A 13,395-nucleotide genomic window follows, 5' to 3' on the forward strand; every position below is an offset into this window, starting at 1 on the left:
TAGATGAATTAAACACACGTTTAAAGCTAAAATGAAATATAATATGTATTTTTATATAATTATGTAATTTGTATTTTGTATTTAGTAGGCCTATATTCTTTATCTTCTACAGTCCTTATTGCTTAGTTGTGTTTTTTATATTATATACTTTTAATTACTTTTTCTGCTGTTATTGAATGTGTGTGTGTGTTGTCTGTATGCTACTGAGACCTTGAATTTCCCCTAGGGATCAATAAAGTATATCTATCTATCTATCTATCTATCTATCTATCTATCGATCTACACAAGGATCTCTGTTGCATTAGCCTATGCACTTGAACAAGTTTTGAGGGCTGGGCTGTTCAAAAATGTTGCTTAGCCTAAACGTCAATATAAAAATGTAATTTAAAAATATTCTTTTCACCACCCAATTCCATTGCAATAACTTAGCTGGAAAGCTGCAAGACTATATCTAAACTATGGGCCTTTTGCAAACTCACAACATACGCAGTTCAGAAGGTTGCATGAATTTCCATCAATTGTTTAACATGCAATCGAATTTTAAATGAAAGGGTGGCTCTTAATCAACTAATAGTTTTCATTAAAGGTGTAACTATTTGGTTGCTTGGGTACAAAAAATACATGAATAATGACTTTCCTAATGATCATTTTCTGAATTTGCTTGGCATTTATTTCAGTAAAGTTGTAGCCTACTAATGATGTGTTACCAGTGCCACCAGTATGGGAACAGTACAGGTAGCCTACAGTGACCTACTTCTTTAGTCCTGACTGGCATTTTACTGATGAATTACCAACAAAAGATACAAAACACTTCATTTAATCAGTTAATTTAATCATGAAATTGGTTATTCTGAATACAGTTATGCTAAAATGTAATACTGTAAAATTGCTTCAGGAAATTGTCATACAGTAATAAAGTTTGGCAGTTAACCTTGATCACGGACATGAAACATCTCAATGATATGTACTAAAGTACAGTGTAACATCATAAACATGTACGTTAACCCTAATAACACAAAAAAAGACTACACAAAAATTGACGGTCCAGTTAGAAATGCAACCCCATCCCTGTCCCCTTCATTGACCATCAATGATTTGCAACCAACCATCCATTAAGATTTCTGCCCAGCTCATCTTGTTGGGGTCATGAGGAGAGCTGTTTAAGTTGAGAAATGTTAAGATCAGGGGTGAATTAAGGCACCACTTATGTCTGGTTGAGAAATGGAGACAAAACAAGTAACAAAATGTACTGAACAGCACACAAAAAAAAAAAAATGTACTGAACAGCGCGCACACACACACACACACACACACACACACACACATAAAATAATTGGCACAGAATATCAAAGCTCCACAGCCTCAAGGGTGGCACACTTGTGTAAAACAACATGCGGTCAATTATATTTACAGGTCAACACACTCCAGATTTGCTGATGTTTGTGCCTTGTGAGACATGGTAAGAAACAGCTTTACCTGTGCACTCAGCATTCATAGTAAAAGTATTTGATAGAGAAGTGTAGACATCAACGACTTGTGGACAAGTCACCTCATTCACAAACACAGAGCCAAACTGTGCAAAAAATAAGGCAGTCATGGCGCAGATTTTTCTCTCTGATGGGCGTTGACAGATTTGGTTTGTTGTATTTTTTTGCCTCTTAAAATTTGGACAGGTAAATTATATAATTAAAATGGTGACCTCAAACTGCTGGTTCAGATGAGATAGGAGGGAGAGCTTGGATTTGAACAATGAGGTCATGCTACCTTCCCATCAGTCCAACAAATGCCACAGTGGGAAATGCTGATTCAGTGGAGATGGAGACGGCAGATTACCTCAATTACTGGCAGTGATCTTAATCTCCCCCTGCACGGTAGATGGCCACACTAGACAGGCACCACATCAGAAAGAAAAGCTCAATGCACTTGACAGCTGTACAGAAAATACCTACTGCAAAGTTATTTTTTAGTTTGGGGTTAACAGTTTAGCTGCTAACAAATCTCTCTCTCATATATATATATATATATATATATATATATATATATATATATATATATATATATATATATATATATACATACATACATACACACACACACACAGAAAACAGCATTCTAGGTTTGGAAGACAGAAAAGCAAAGGTCAGTGTTTCTACACAAAGCAGTCAATGTTCTTGGAGCTGGTATTGAAATAACATTTTGATTAGCTGGACTGCATGCTACATTGTCCATTCCTCATTTAAGATCTCCTTTTAAGACCACAAGGCAGATGGCACAGTTTACAAAAACGACAGGTGACCACTACATATAATTGCATTGGAAAGTAAATTAAACAGTCCTTATATCCAAGTTACACAAAAAAGCGCAGACATGTTTAAAGCTTTGCACAACAAAAGCAAAGCCAAACAGCTTACTGCGCTCATACACAAAAACCTTATGTAATACCATTGACTGAAACAGCAGTTCTTAAGGAGTTCGGTCCAGGAAAGCCAAGGTCACCAGGGTGGAGGGGTTAGGGTCTGAAGTATTTTATTTCACTACATCAACACTCAGATCCCTCTCCCCTCCCCACCCTACGCTTCAATATGCACCAGACCTGGCCTATAAATAGCACTATCGCAGTATAGCCACGTGCCGGCTATATTAGCTACATGTCACAAGGCTTTCAAATATTCATGACATTTGAGCAGGCAGTAATTTGAGACACTAACGACAGGCCAGCAGGCATTAGGACGTCAGACATCAGTCCACTGGGAAGACAGTCCGTTAAACACTCAACAAATCAAACTGCTGGACTTGAAGACACATTTTGCATATCGCAGATTTTGACACTGTATGAAAGAATTCGAGAAAAAAGGGCCCCATATGGGAGAGTAGAATGAATACTGATATTGAATACTGGTAAGAGAAATCTAGAACATTTTATATAAAATGGTCCTGAATGAGTCAGCATTGGAAAGAAAATTGTGGTAGGTGGTCCTTAAAGTAAGTGCTTGACCTGACTCACCATAAAAATACTGAACGTCGTAAATGCATTTCCACATTTGTGGGGAAAAAACAGACCAGCTATGACTATGTACTGCTGTTGTTTTGATCCCTCAAGCAGAGAGGCTATTGTTGTGGCACATCACTGAAAAGTAAAAAGGGGTTTCGTTTCTGTCCACCAGGGAGAGCAAAGAGCCCCTGTGGGGATCAAGAAGACATCAGGAGAGAGAGAGAGAGAGAGAGAGAGAGAGAGAGAGAGAGAGGAGGTTGCAGCACCAGCAGCATCATCTCCTCCAGTATGACCTGGACTTAGCTGGCAGCCCTTAGTCCTGTGTTGGTGCGGCAGCGGCGGCCTCTCCCAGGTCACTCTGGTCCTCCAACAGCAGCTGACCAGGCTCCCGCAGGAACACCACCATGACAGTGATGTTGTCACTGGAGCCGGCCGCCTTGGCCTGGGCCACCAGGCGCTGGGCCACCTCCTCACAGCCACCACGGCCCTCGGCCTCCCGTAGGGCCTCCAGGACCATGCCCGGCACCTCGGCCGGACGCACCACATCGAAGAAGCCGTCGCACGCCAGCAGGACATAGTCCTCGTTGCCGGTCAGCTTTGTCGATGAGCTGTCGGCCATGTTTGAGACATATGGCTTCTGGTCAAAATCACCTGATCAACCAGGGACAGAAGTTAAAAAGGGAAAAGTGGAGTTAGAAAAAGACCAGAGTTCTATGTTCAAATAATAACAGAAGTTACAAATATAAATAACACCAGAATGAAATACTAAAGTATGAGATTTACTTCATGTAACATTTCATTTGCTCGTCTATTCAATTTGAAAGTAAAATGTAATTACAGTATTGAGCCAAGGTTTTGCTGGAAAGTGATAATCAATTAGAAAGCATCGTCATCCTGCAAGTCACTGATGATGTAGTGTAGTAACTGACATCATCCTTTCCAGGATCCGATAGACATACCAATCGCTCGAGAAACAGCGTAAGTGCCATTCACACGCCAGCACCCCATGAAGGCGATACATCCCCCCAGACTCTCAATCCGCTGCTTTTCATCCTGAACAGGGGGAAGGAGAACAGCAAAGTCAGCTTGGCTCCCCACAATATTGAAGTTTCAATACAATGTCTAGTTCTGTATCTAGTTCCATTGGTTCTGCCAAACCCACACTCACTGCTTTCACTATGGCCAGTAATAATCCTGCTGGATGCAAATTGGGCTGTTAACATATTATTCAAATACTCTCCTTACAGTACAGTCTACACTGTCAGGTTAATTGAATTGTTTACGTGGTGCGATGTACATTAATGTATGTTCATGAACATCTTTTAAAAGTGGACTAAATTTGCTAGTTGCTGGTCAGTAGTCTACACAAATCAGTCAACTTTGTAACATGAGGAAATGTCTCATATTCACGCGCAGCATTACAGCTAAATGCTAAGTTACACATATTAAGAAATATTTTATCTTAATATTGTTAAGAAATAATACTGTAGTTGGGTAGCCTTAACAAAATAGTGGTGTTTTCAGTATGAAAGACCCACCTCTCTTTCTGGCTTGTGGGGGTCCATCAGGGTGACCGGCTCGCCCTGTCTGACCAGCATGGCCTGAGAGTCTCCTAGCCAGGACACATGCAATGAGTCCCCGGCCAGCAGTACTGCTAGACCAGTGCTACCACTCCGCAGACGCTACAGGAAACACACACACACACACACACACACGTTTAAACTTCAACATAAATCAATGAGGTAGGTCATCTCGATTACCAAGTGAGTGGACTACTGCTGTCTGTTTTTCGCTGACCTCTCGCTTGGCCTTAACTTTGAACATGTCATCCACTTGGGTGAAGGCACTCTTGAATGCAGCAGCTGGGTCTTTCACTAGGTCCTCTTGTTGGCTTAGAACAACGTGCAGATGGGTGGCTGCAAATGTGGCAGCATCTACACCTCCGTGTCCATCAAATACAGCATAATACTGTCTATCCACAGCATCCTGTAACGAGAGGACAAATGCACTGTGATTCTATTGTTCATATAGACAATGGTATAGCAGAGAAAGCATACAGAGATGAGCATAACATGTAAAGTAAAACAAATGTAGGAATTCATGGAAGGATATGAGTAAAACATGAACTGTGAAATGATGAGCTGTTTCCCATAAAAACTGATAGAACACTTGAATCAAAGTGGCTTCAGTGGCTTTGCCTAAATTGAACACTTTGACATTAAAAGCAGACAAAACACAACAAGAACATCTGACCATATTGGACACTGTGTCCTGATCTAGCACATATTACCATCACCAAACCCCAGCTGTCATCTAAAGTCTTAGAGTTGTTGAAACAGCGCCACACTGTGGAAACTGCTGATGTTTACAGAGCTTTTGAGCTTTTCTAGCCTCTATTGATAGAACAGTGGAGAGAAGACAGAAAATGAGTGGGAGTGGAATCGAAAAAAAATGACCTCAGGCTGGACTATGGGCACTGGGCCCGTATGCGTTATGGGATGCTGGTGCTCTGACGGCGGTCCCTCACCTGTATCCCAAAGAGCTGGTTGAAATCCGCTATGGTGACGTGACGGTCCTCCATCTTCCTGCGCGTATTGCGGATGGCGTGCACAGAGCAGCGGTTGAAGCGTTTCGATGGCCCCTGGGGGGTGGGCAGCTGCTGACTCCAGGAGGCCGCCACATCGCGGAGCTTGTTGAGGAAAAGGTGCTGCAGCCCCTCTGACTCCAGCACTGCACGACAGGGAGGACAGAACATTACTGTCATAGAGCATGGGGTCAGAGTAGAGTAACATTACTGTCATAGAGGACGGGGGTCAGAGTAGAGTAACATTACTGTCATAGAGCATGGGGTCAGAGTAGAGTAACATTACTGTCATAGAGGACGGGGGTCAGAGTAGAGTAACATTACTCTCATAGAGGATGGGGTCAGAGTAGAAGAGCATTTCTCTTCCTCTGCACCCAGCCCTTTTTACATGAGTATGACCAACCACACCCAATACACAGGATCCTAGATGCTTAGGCGTGAGATAAACAGAGCATGATCATGTGCATATAGAAAGAGTGAGGGTATGAGGGTATAAGTGTGTGCATGAGTACGAGTAGGCGTGCTCTTTGGAGATCAGTAGGAGTGTGTGCATGAGTACGAGTAGGCGTGCTCTTTGGAGATCAGTATGAGTGTGTGCATGCGTACGATTAGGCCTGCTCTTTGGAGATCAGTATGAGTGTGTGCATGAGTACGAGTAGGCCTGCTCTTTGGAGATCAGTATGAGTGTGTGCATTAGAGTGTGGCTACCCAACCCGAGCCCGACGGGACCCGACGGTACAATATGCATTGGAAACGATAGGTCGTCTCGTTCAACTGGAGGAGGATTTCCTTGAGTTGCCCCAATTAACTCAGGACAGAGGGACTGTAGTTTCAAAGACTGTTGCAGTTCATTTCAAGACTTTTCGTCAATGGTAAGACTAGAATTCTACTTGCTTGGGCCTCTTGTTAATGTGCTGTGTGTGACCTGCGTATGTGCACGCTCATCTAACTCTATAGACAAGAATTCCATTTGTTGTTTGTTCCGTTTAATGGGCTAAAGAAAGACAGGCTATCCACAAGGCCATCCTTAAAAATATTCTTGTTTGCAGTAACAGCCAAAAAAATAAAAAAAATGGGTCGGTAGGTAGGTCAATATTTTTTTTTTCAAGATTCAAAGTAAAAAAAAAAGTACAATTTTGGTCATGGTGATTACGTAGGTATGAATTTAAACAATTGTGCATATTGTGATGTAACTGACTGGGTCCTCAACCCGTGCCTTCAGGCTTCAGGCGCATCACTGCAAACCTCAATCTGATGCAGGTTATGTAGACCAGCCTTTCTCAAACTTCTTTGACCTGAGGCCCAGTCATGGCAGACTTTGGGGCCATAAGGCTCATCTACACGTACCCAACCCCACTCCCTCCAAATCAAATTGTCATTATCATTATCACAATCATTATTATGCCTAGATTGTTATACATGCACTTTCACTTAAATATTTTGTGACATGCACATCAGAGGACTGCTTTAGTAATGTAAGATATAATTAGTTTCATTACTTTTGCATGGTTGTATGATGCTTGCATAAGAAAAGAAATACTTCTCAAAACAGCAACAATTATATGGGTGCTATTGTTTTGGGATGTTTCCCTCGTGCAAGCATCATACATTGGTATGGAGAAAAAAAAATACATGTTTTTTAATGAAGTTTAATTTGAATGCCTGAATGTAAGGATTCAGGAAACACAATACCAGCTTTTTTGGCGAGCAGATAGGCGTAAATCACTGATCTGTTGATCTTTAACAGATAGAAAGAAGGCTACAATAGCTTTTGGCCACGTTATATTCAAATTTGACTATACAATACTCAGTGCTATACAGTGTATTATACAGTCTCTGCTCTGTTTCTATGGAAGTTCCAAAAATCAACGTCGTTCTATCAAGTGTCGTTAAACAATTAAATAGCATTCAACAGGTTGAAGCGAAGCTTTGATACCAACGTTATTGATTATTTTCAGTTTCTCTCGCGCAGACGCCTGCATTGAATGAACGCTCATACCACCACTTTATTGTATGGCTCCATGTTTAATGACATCGATAGCAGAAACGATAGCAGTTTTGTTTTCTTTTTTTTGTCGGCCCGCGGTATCTTTATCAACTTCGCAGCAAATTATCAGACGAACAACCGGGCCTAATTTCACTCCACGACTCCGCGGACCATCAGTCTTGCGGACTCATATTTTGAGAAATACTGAATAGACCACAACCAATTTCAATTCTTCAACACGGTCACCGTTAGACTAGAGGTGAGAAGGAATGGGAAAAGATCTGGGCACAGTTCTTCCAGAACTTCGTGCCAAGTAATGAGCGTTGTCGAGATGTTTGTGTGAATGAAACGAAGCGTATATTGTGACATGCGTAAACCAATGGTGTACAGATGACGACACAGGGTTTTATTTAAGAGAGCCTACGTTTGTATGTAGGCAATTTATATTCACAATACTTAGGCCTACTAAAATAAATAGTATTTTATTTGTATTGGTTGTTTAGAGTAAAAAATCGGTCGGTCTTAAGCAAGTTTACAACCGGCAAGTCGGTCGGACTAAAAGGGGAAAAAATAAATATGTGGGTCGGTTCTAAATTGACAGGGTCGGCCGGGTTACGGCAAACGAAAATATTTTTAAGGATGGCCCAAACGTGAACGTTTAATCACTAGCATGGGAATAACTGAGGCATCATCTGCGTCGGGGTCGGGTTCGGATGCAACTCTGTCGGACGCGGGCCGGGTTCGTACAGAAATTTGCGGCCCGAACCGCACTCTAGTGTGTGCATCAGTACAAGCAGGCGTGCTCTTGTGAGATCAGTATGAGTGTGTGCACGAGTACAAGCAGGCGTGCTCTTGCGAGATCAGTATGAGTGTGTGCACGAGTACAAGCAGGCGTGCTCTTGCGAGATCAGTATGAGTGTGTGCACGAGTACAAGCAGGCGTGCTCTATCGAGATCAGTATGAGTGTGTGCTGTGAGATCAGTATGAGTGTGTGCATGAGTACAAGCAGGCGTGCTCTTGCGAGATCAGTATGAGTGTGTGCATGAGTACAAGCAGGCGTGCTCTTGCGAGATCAGTATGTGTGTGTGCATGAGTACAAGCAGGCGTGCTCTTGCGAGATCAGTATGTGTGTGTGCATGAGTACAAGCAGGCGTGCTCTTGCGAGATCAGTACGAGTGTGTGCATGAGTACAAGCAGGCGTGCTCTTGCGAGATCAGTACGAGTGTGTGCATGAGTACAAGCAGGCGTGCTCTTGCGAGATCAGTATGTGTGTGTGCATGAGTACAAGCAGGCGTGCTCTTGCGAGATCAGTATGAGTGTGTGCTGTGAGATCAGTATGAGTGTGTGCATGAGTACAAGCAGGCGTGCTCTTGCGAGATCAGTACGAGTGTGTGCGCATCAGTACAAGCAGGCGTGCTCTTGCGAGATCAGTACGAGTGTGTGCATGAGTACAAGCAGGCGTGCTCTTGTGAGATCAGTATGAGTGTGTGCACGAGTACAAGCAGGCGTGCTCTTGCGAGATCAGTATGAGTGTGTGCATGAGTACAAGCAGGCGTGCTCTTGCGAGATCAGTATGTGTGTGTGCATGAGTACAAGCAGGCGTGCTCTTGCGAGATCAGTATGAGTGTGTGCTGTGAGATCAGTATGAGTGTGTGCATGAGTACAAGCAGGCGTGCTCTTGCGAGATCAGTACGAGTGTGTGCATCAGTACAAGCAGGCGTGCTCTTGCGAGATCAGTACGAGTGTGTGCATCAGTACAAGCAGGCGTGCTCTTGCGAGATCAGTGGGTTTGGTTGGTATTTGTTTTATTTCTACTTGCTCTGCTCTACCCTGGTGGCTCCCCCTCCCCCTCATGATCAGAAAGCTCTAGTTTTGATATTACATTATTCTGTCGCCTCCTGTCCTTTCATTACTACATTGTCCTTGCTAAACAGTTAATTGGTAAAGTTACTTGGTTGACCACTAATGGTGTAGTCATGCATTCTGGACATTAGTAATATGGTACAATGACACATACACATTAACTTAAAATACACAGAACTTAAAGAGATCAATCCAAATGCAGGATCCTGATCTGAACACTAGAGGGCATGCACTCCCTTATGATTAACAGACCAGTAAATCTGCAAGCCACCAGTACCTCACAACATATTTATATGCTATTCTCTGCAGAGAGCCAGCTTTTATTTGCATGAAGCGCCAGATATCATCCCCCTGTCTGTGTGTGAAAAAACAGAGAGAGAATGCTTATCTCAAACTGCCAAGCATGACCAGCATGGCAACAATGCCAACAAAGATGTCACTCGCACACTACAGGATATTACAGGTGCAGTCTTCTACTTTAATCCGCTACACTTCTTGAAACATTTGTCAAAACTCCTCACATTTTTTTAGTTTTCCATCCAACTGTAATGTTCCTGCACAGTCCTGACTGGGATTGTGGATGTGAAACAATGAAAGTAAGCTTGGACAAATCAATACACTCCTTTATACAATCAACACATTATTCAGGAGCGTGTAAAGAGGGGAATAACTCACAGGCAGTAGGTGGCCCATCCTCTTCTTGTTGCTGTTCTGCGTCCTTTGGAAGCTGAAAGGGTGTGAGGTCACTCCTCATCAGCTCACACACCGCTGCCTCACACAGTGCCACACTCAGAGACAGAGGGGTATCCCTACACACACACACACACAGTTTTTTTCATGCATATGCAAAACTCCAAATGATTGATACATTTTTAGTTAAATGTACTGGAGTTGTCCTGATCCTGATATTTCCACAATATAATGATTCAACTTAATGTATGATAAGTGTGTTACAAATGCAAAGTAATTTATTTTATTATTTTTTATTATTATTATTATATATATTATTATAACTAAATAAATGTTTGAGGTTATGCATTTGTGGAAAATAGTTGTTCTGTACCAAAATAAATGATGTGAGGACTTTATTTTAAGGAACCATGGCAAGAGGAATATATGCATTTTATTACCAAAACAGGAAATAAATCAGAGAGCGACTTAACACACTTGTGTGTGTGTGTGTGCATGTGTGTGTGTCTATGTGCCTTCATGCAAGCTGGAAACAGAATGGGAACAGCAGGAAGTGACTGGAACAATGGTGATTTAACACACAGGAAGCCTGTCTTTACTGACAGACACATCCCCACTACTTAAAACAGCACATGGAAAGACAAACATATGCCTCAGTTCCTCAACATATTATCCACAATTCAATGTGGGATGCTTGTGCAATTACAAGTACGCAAAACTATTCATTAAAACTAAGCTGAGAGACGGTATTCCATTTTCAGTCTCTCATATTCATTTTCGTTCAGTAACAAACAGAATCTAGACTTGAAGTTAAAACATTATATTCTTTTTGGTGATTAACAAGTCCCTGTGACTCTGTGAAGTGTACATTCACTGGGATCCTCACTAGAAGAGAAAAAGTGCGTCCTTGCCGTGCCCAAACATGAAACAGACAGGGTGGACATGATTGCTTCTGCTTGACTGGAATCTCAGGAATGCACCACAAGGGAGCAGCCAGTATGTAATGCATTCGTTACTTTTAGCTTGAAGTTGCAAGCCTTGACATTAAAGGTTAACCAGAGTCGTTTTCTTTTTTCGCAAAAGCTTGGCTGTAAGCTGAACACACCCCCAAATAACATACAACATCAAAATAAAAGATAATATTGTAAACTGAAAGATTATGTTGCATGTGATTAAGGTGCAGAATTCATTGTTCGAGAGGGTGTTGGTAGAAGTGAACTGTAGCAAGGAGTTGAAGTGTGTGTTGCAATAAAGATAAAACAACATTCTCTCATGATCAGGATCATACCCCCACAGGGTATCCTACACTCATACTTATGCATACTACTGTGTCAGGATCACTGAATGAATGAATAAATAAATAAATAAATGTGTGTGCATGGTGCACTCACTAGCAGTCCTACCAACACCCACCTGGCTGCTAGCAGGCGGAGGCCCAGGTCCAGGCTCTCCCCCCTGATCTCCTTGTGGCTGATTTTGCGGCTAAGGGGGTTGACAGGTGGAGGGTTGTCTGGGCTGAACGGCTCCGGGAACTCCTCTAGAAACTTCTCCAGGAAGCTCCGAGCCACGGCAGGCTCAACATTACCCATCATGCCACCCCCTCAAAATGCAAACTCTGGGCGATACAGTATCATCCACAGGGAGCAACCCACTCCTTATGTCTAACTGTCACTGGTCAAACAGATGCAGCACCTGTGAGTAGCAAAATTAGATAAAAGCACAATATGCTCTAGGTGAAAAAGAGGACATGCAACAATTACAATTCAAATTTCTATACATTAATGAGTGTCAACATTCTCAAAAGTTTCTGGAGGTTCCATAATGTGATATGCGATAATTTGATTCTGCATTATGTCCAAATACATCATTATCCTTGTGCCAATTATATCTCAATAAAACTGTCTGCACGTCAGTGTTTGAATTGCAGTTGTAGCTGTTACATACAGCAGAAGACCAAATTATAAATACAAATTCAACGATGTCTATTACCAACTTGAATAAGTGTACGTAGGCCTTTATGGAGTTGTATTTGACTCCAAAAAGTGTTACATCAACATTCTAAACAACCAGTGTCCACTACAATGTATCGTAGTGTCAACAATGTATCGCTGTCGCTTGCTACTATTGTTTTCCCGTAATGTGCAAGGCTGATTATGCCAAGCTACTGTAACAACAACACAATGCAGGCTAGGCTACTGTTTCTGTTTTGGTTTCATGTTTCATTTGTCGGTGGAAATGAAATCTCTTACATGTTTTAAAATTACTGCGAAAAAAGTATTCAACCAATTATCAACTCATGTCAACATGTTGCGGTTGGCTCTGCAGAAACTCAGGCGGTGTCAGACAGACAGGCCTTTGAAAAGGAAAGTTGCGTTTCCTTAGGTTAATTTCTAAGACCCAGAACAAAATTATTTCAGCTGTTTAGTTGTAACTGCATAATAGGTAAAACTGAGTGATTATGATGAGCACACAGGGTTGTGTTTCATACCTTGGAGTCTTTTCTCTGTGAAGCAGGTACCCCTTCGTACACAACCAGTTTAAAATCTCGAGACTCGCGTGGCTGTAGTGCGGCTTTAACACGCCCTTTCGAAGGCTAAACAAAAAGCTTGAACGTCACGGAAGTCACAGCAATTTAACAACATTCACATCCTGTACGTGATAAACAGTATCGTTAGGAGAAATTGCTAATAAAACAAACATGTGTGATGAAAGGCCAATGGCGCTTGTACCATCCACTTCAACTAGAGATTGGCGGAAGTTGAACAGTGGTCTGGCGTTTTGATCTTTCAGACATGAAATAATTTGCCCCTAGTGGTTGGCTCCAGAAATGATTTAAAACGCGCCATGATAAATAAAACCAAGGAAGATACGTAGCTGCTGCTAAAATACTGTATATTTATACTACCTTACACATCAAATTTATTTTATAAACGAATCTGGAATATGTTGCAAACTATTTACACTCAGGACTAAGATTAGGCTAACGCAATGTATGACATCTCTAGAGGGTAGTGTTTTCAAGAAAACAAAGGTGAGATGCTTGCCAGCATGCTTACAAACAGCTGGTGTATTCGGGAATCTTGCCCCCTTTCAAAAACTCTCTACTTGTATATAATTTACAGTAAATATTAAATGGACAATCTGTGCAGTTGTGAGTGTAACGCCCATAAGCAAAACCAAATCTACCCTAGTTATATGCTGAACCAATTATACAGCTCATGGAAAAAAATAAAGAGACCACTGGAAAATGTGAATATCACCATCAACTCATTGGAATGG

The 13,395-nt window shown here is 41.9% G+C and overlaps 1 protein-coding gene across 1 annotated transcript; it reads right to left on the reverse strand.

Moving 5' to 3' along the window:
• Window positions 1-2,079: 2,079 nt before the first annotated feature.
• Window positions 2,080-12,844, reverse strand: ppm1f (protein phosphatase, Mg2+/Mn2+ dependent, 1F). The gene is made up of 8 exons (XM_042100424.1): window positions 12,605-12,844; window positions 11,530-11,808; window positions 10,102-10,235; window positions 5,520-5,722; window positions 4,790-4,978; window positions 4,531-4,674; window positions 3,952-4,045; window positions 2,080-3,643 (listed from the first exon to the last, which is right to left on the reverse strand). Exons 2-8 carry the CDS (start codon window positions 11,706-11,708, stop codon window positions 3,306-3,308), a joined length of 1,281 nt encoding a protein of 426 aa, XP_041956358.1. The 5' UTR covers window positions 11,709-11,808; window positions 12,605-12,844; the 3' UTR covers window positions 2,080-3,305.
• Between the last annotated feature and the right edge of the window lie 551 nt (window positions 12,845-13,395).

The sequence above is a fragment of the Alosa sapidissima genome, chromosome 8 (genome assembly GCF_018492685.1).
Source record: "Alosa sapidissima isolate fAloSap1 chromosome 8, fAloSap1.pri, whole genome shotgun sequence".
NCBI classification, from domain to species: Eukaryota; Metazoa; Chordata; class Actinopteri; order Clupeiformes; family Clupeidae; genus Alosa; species Alosa sapidissima.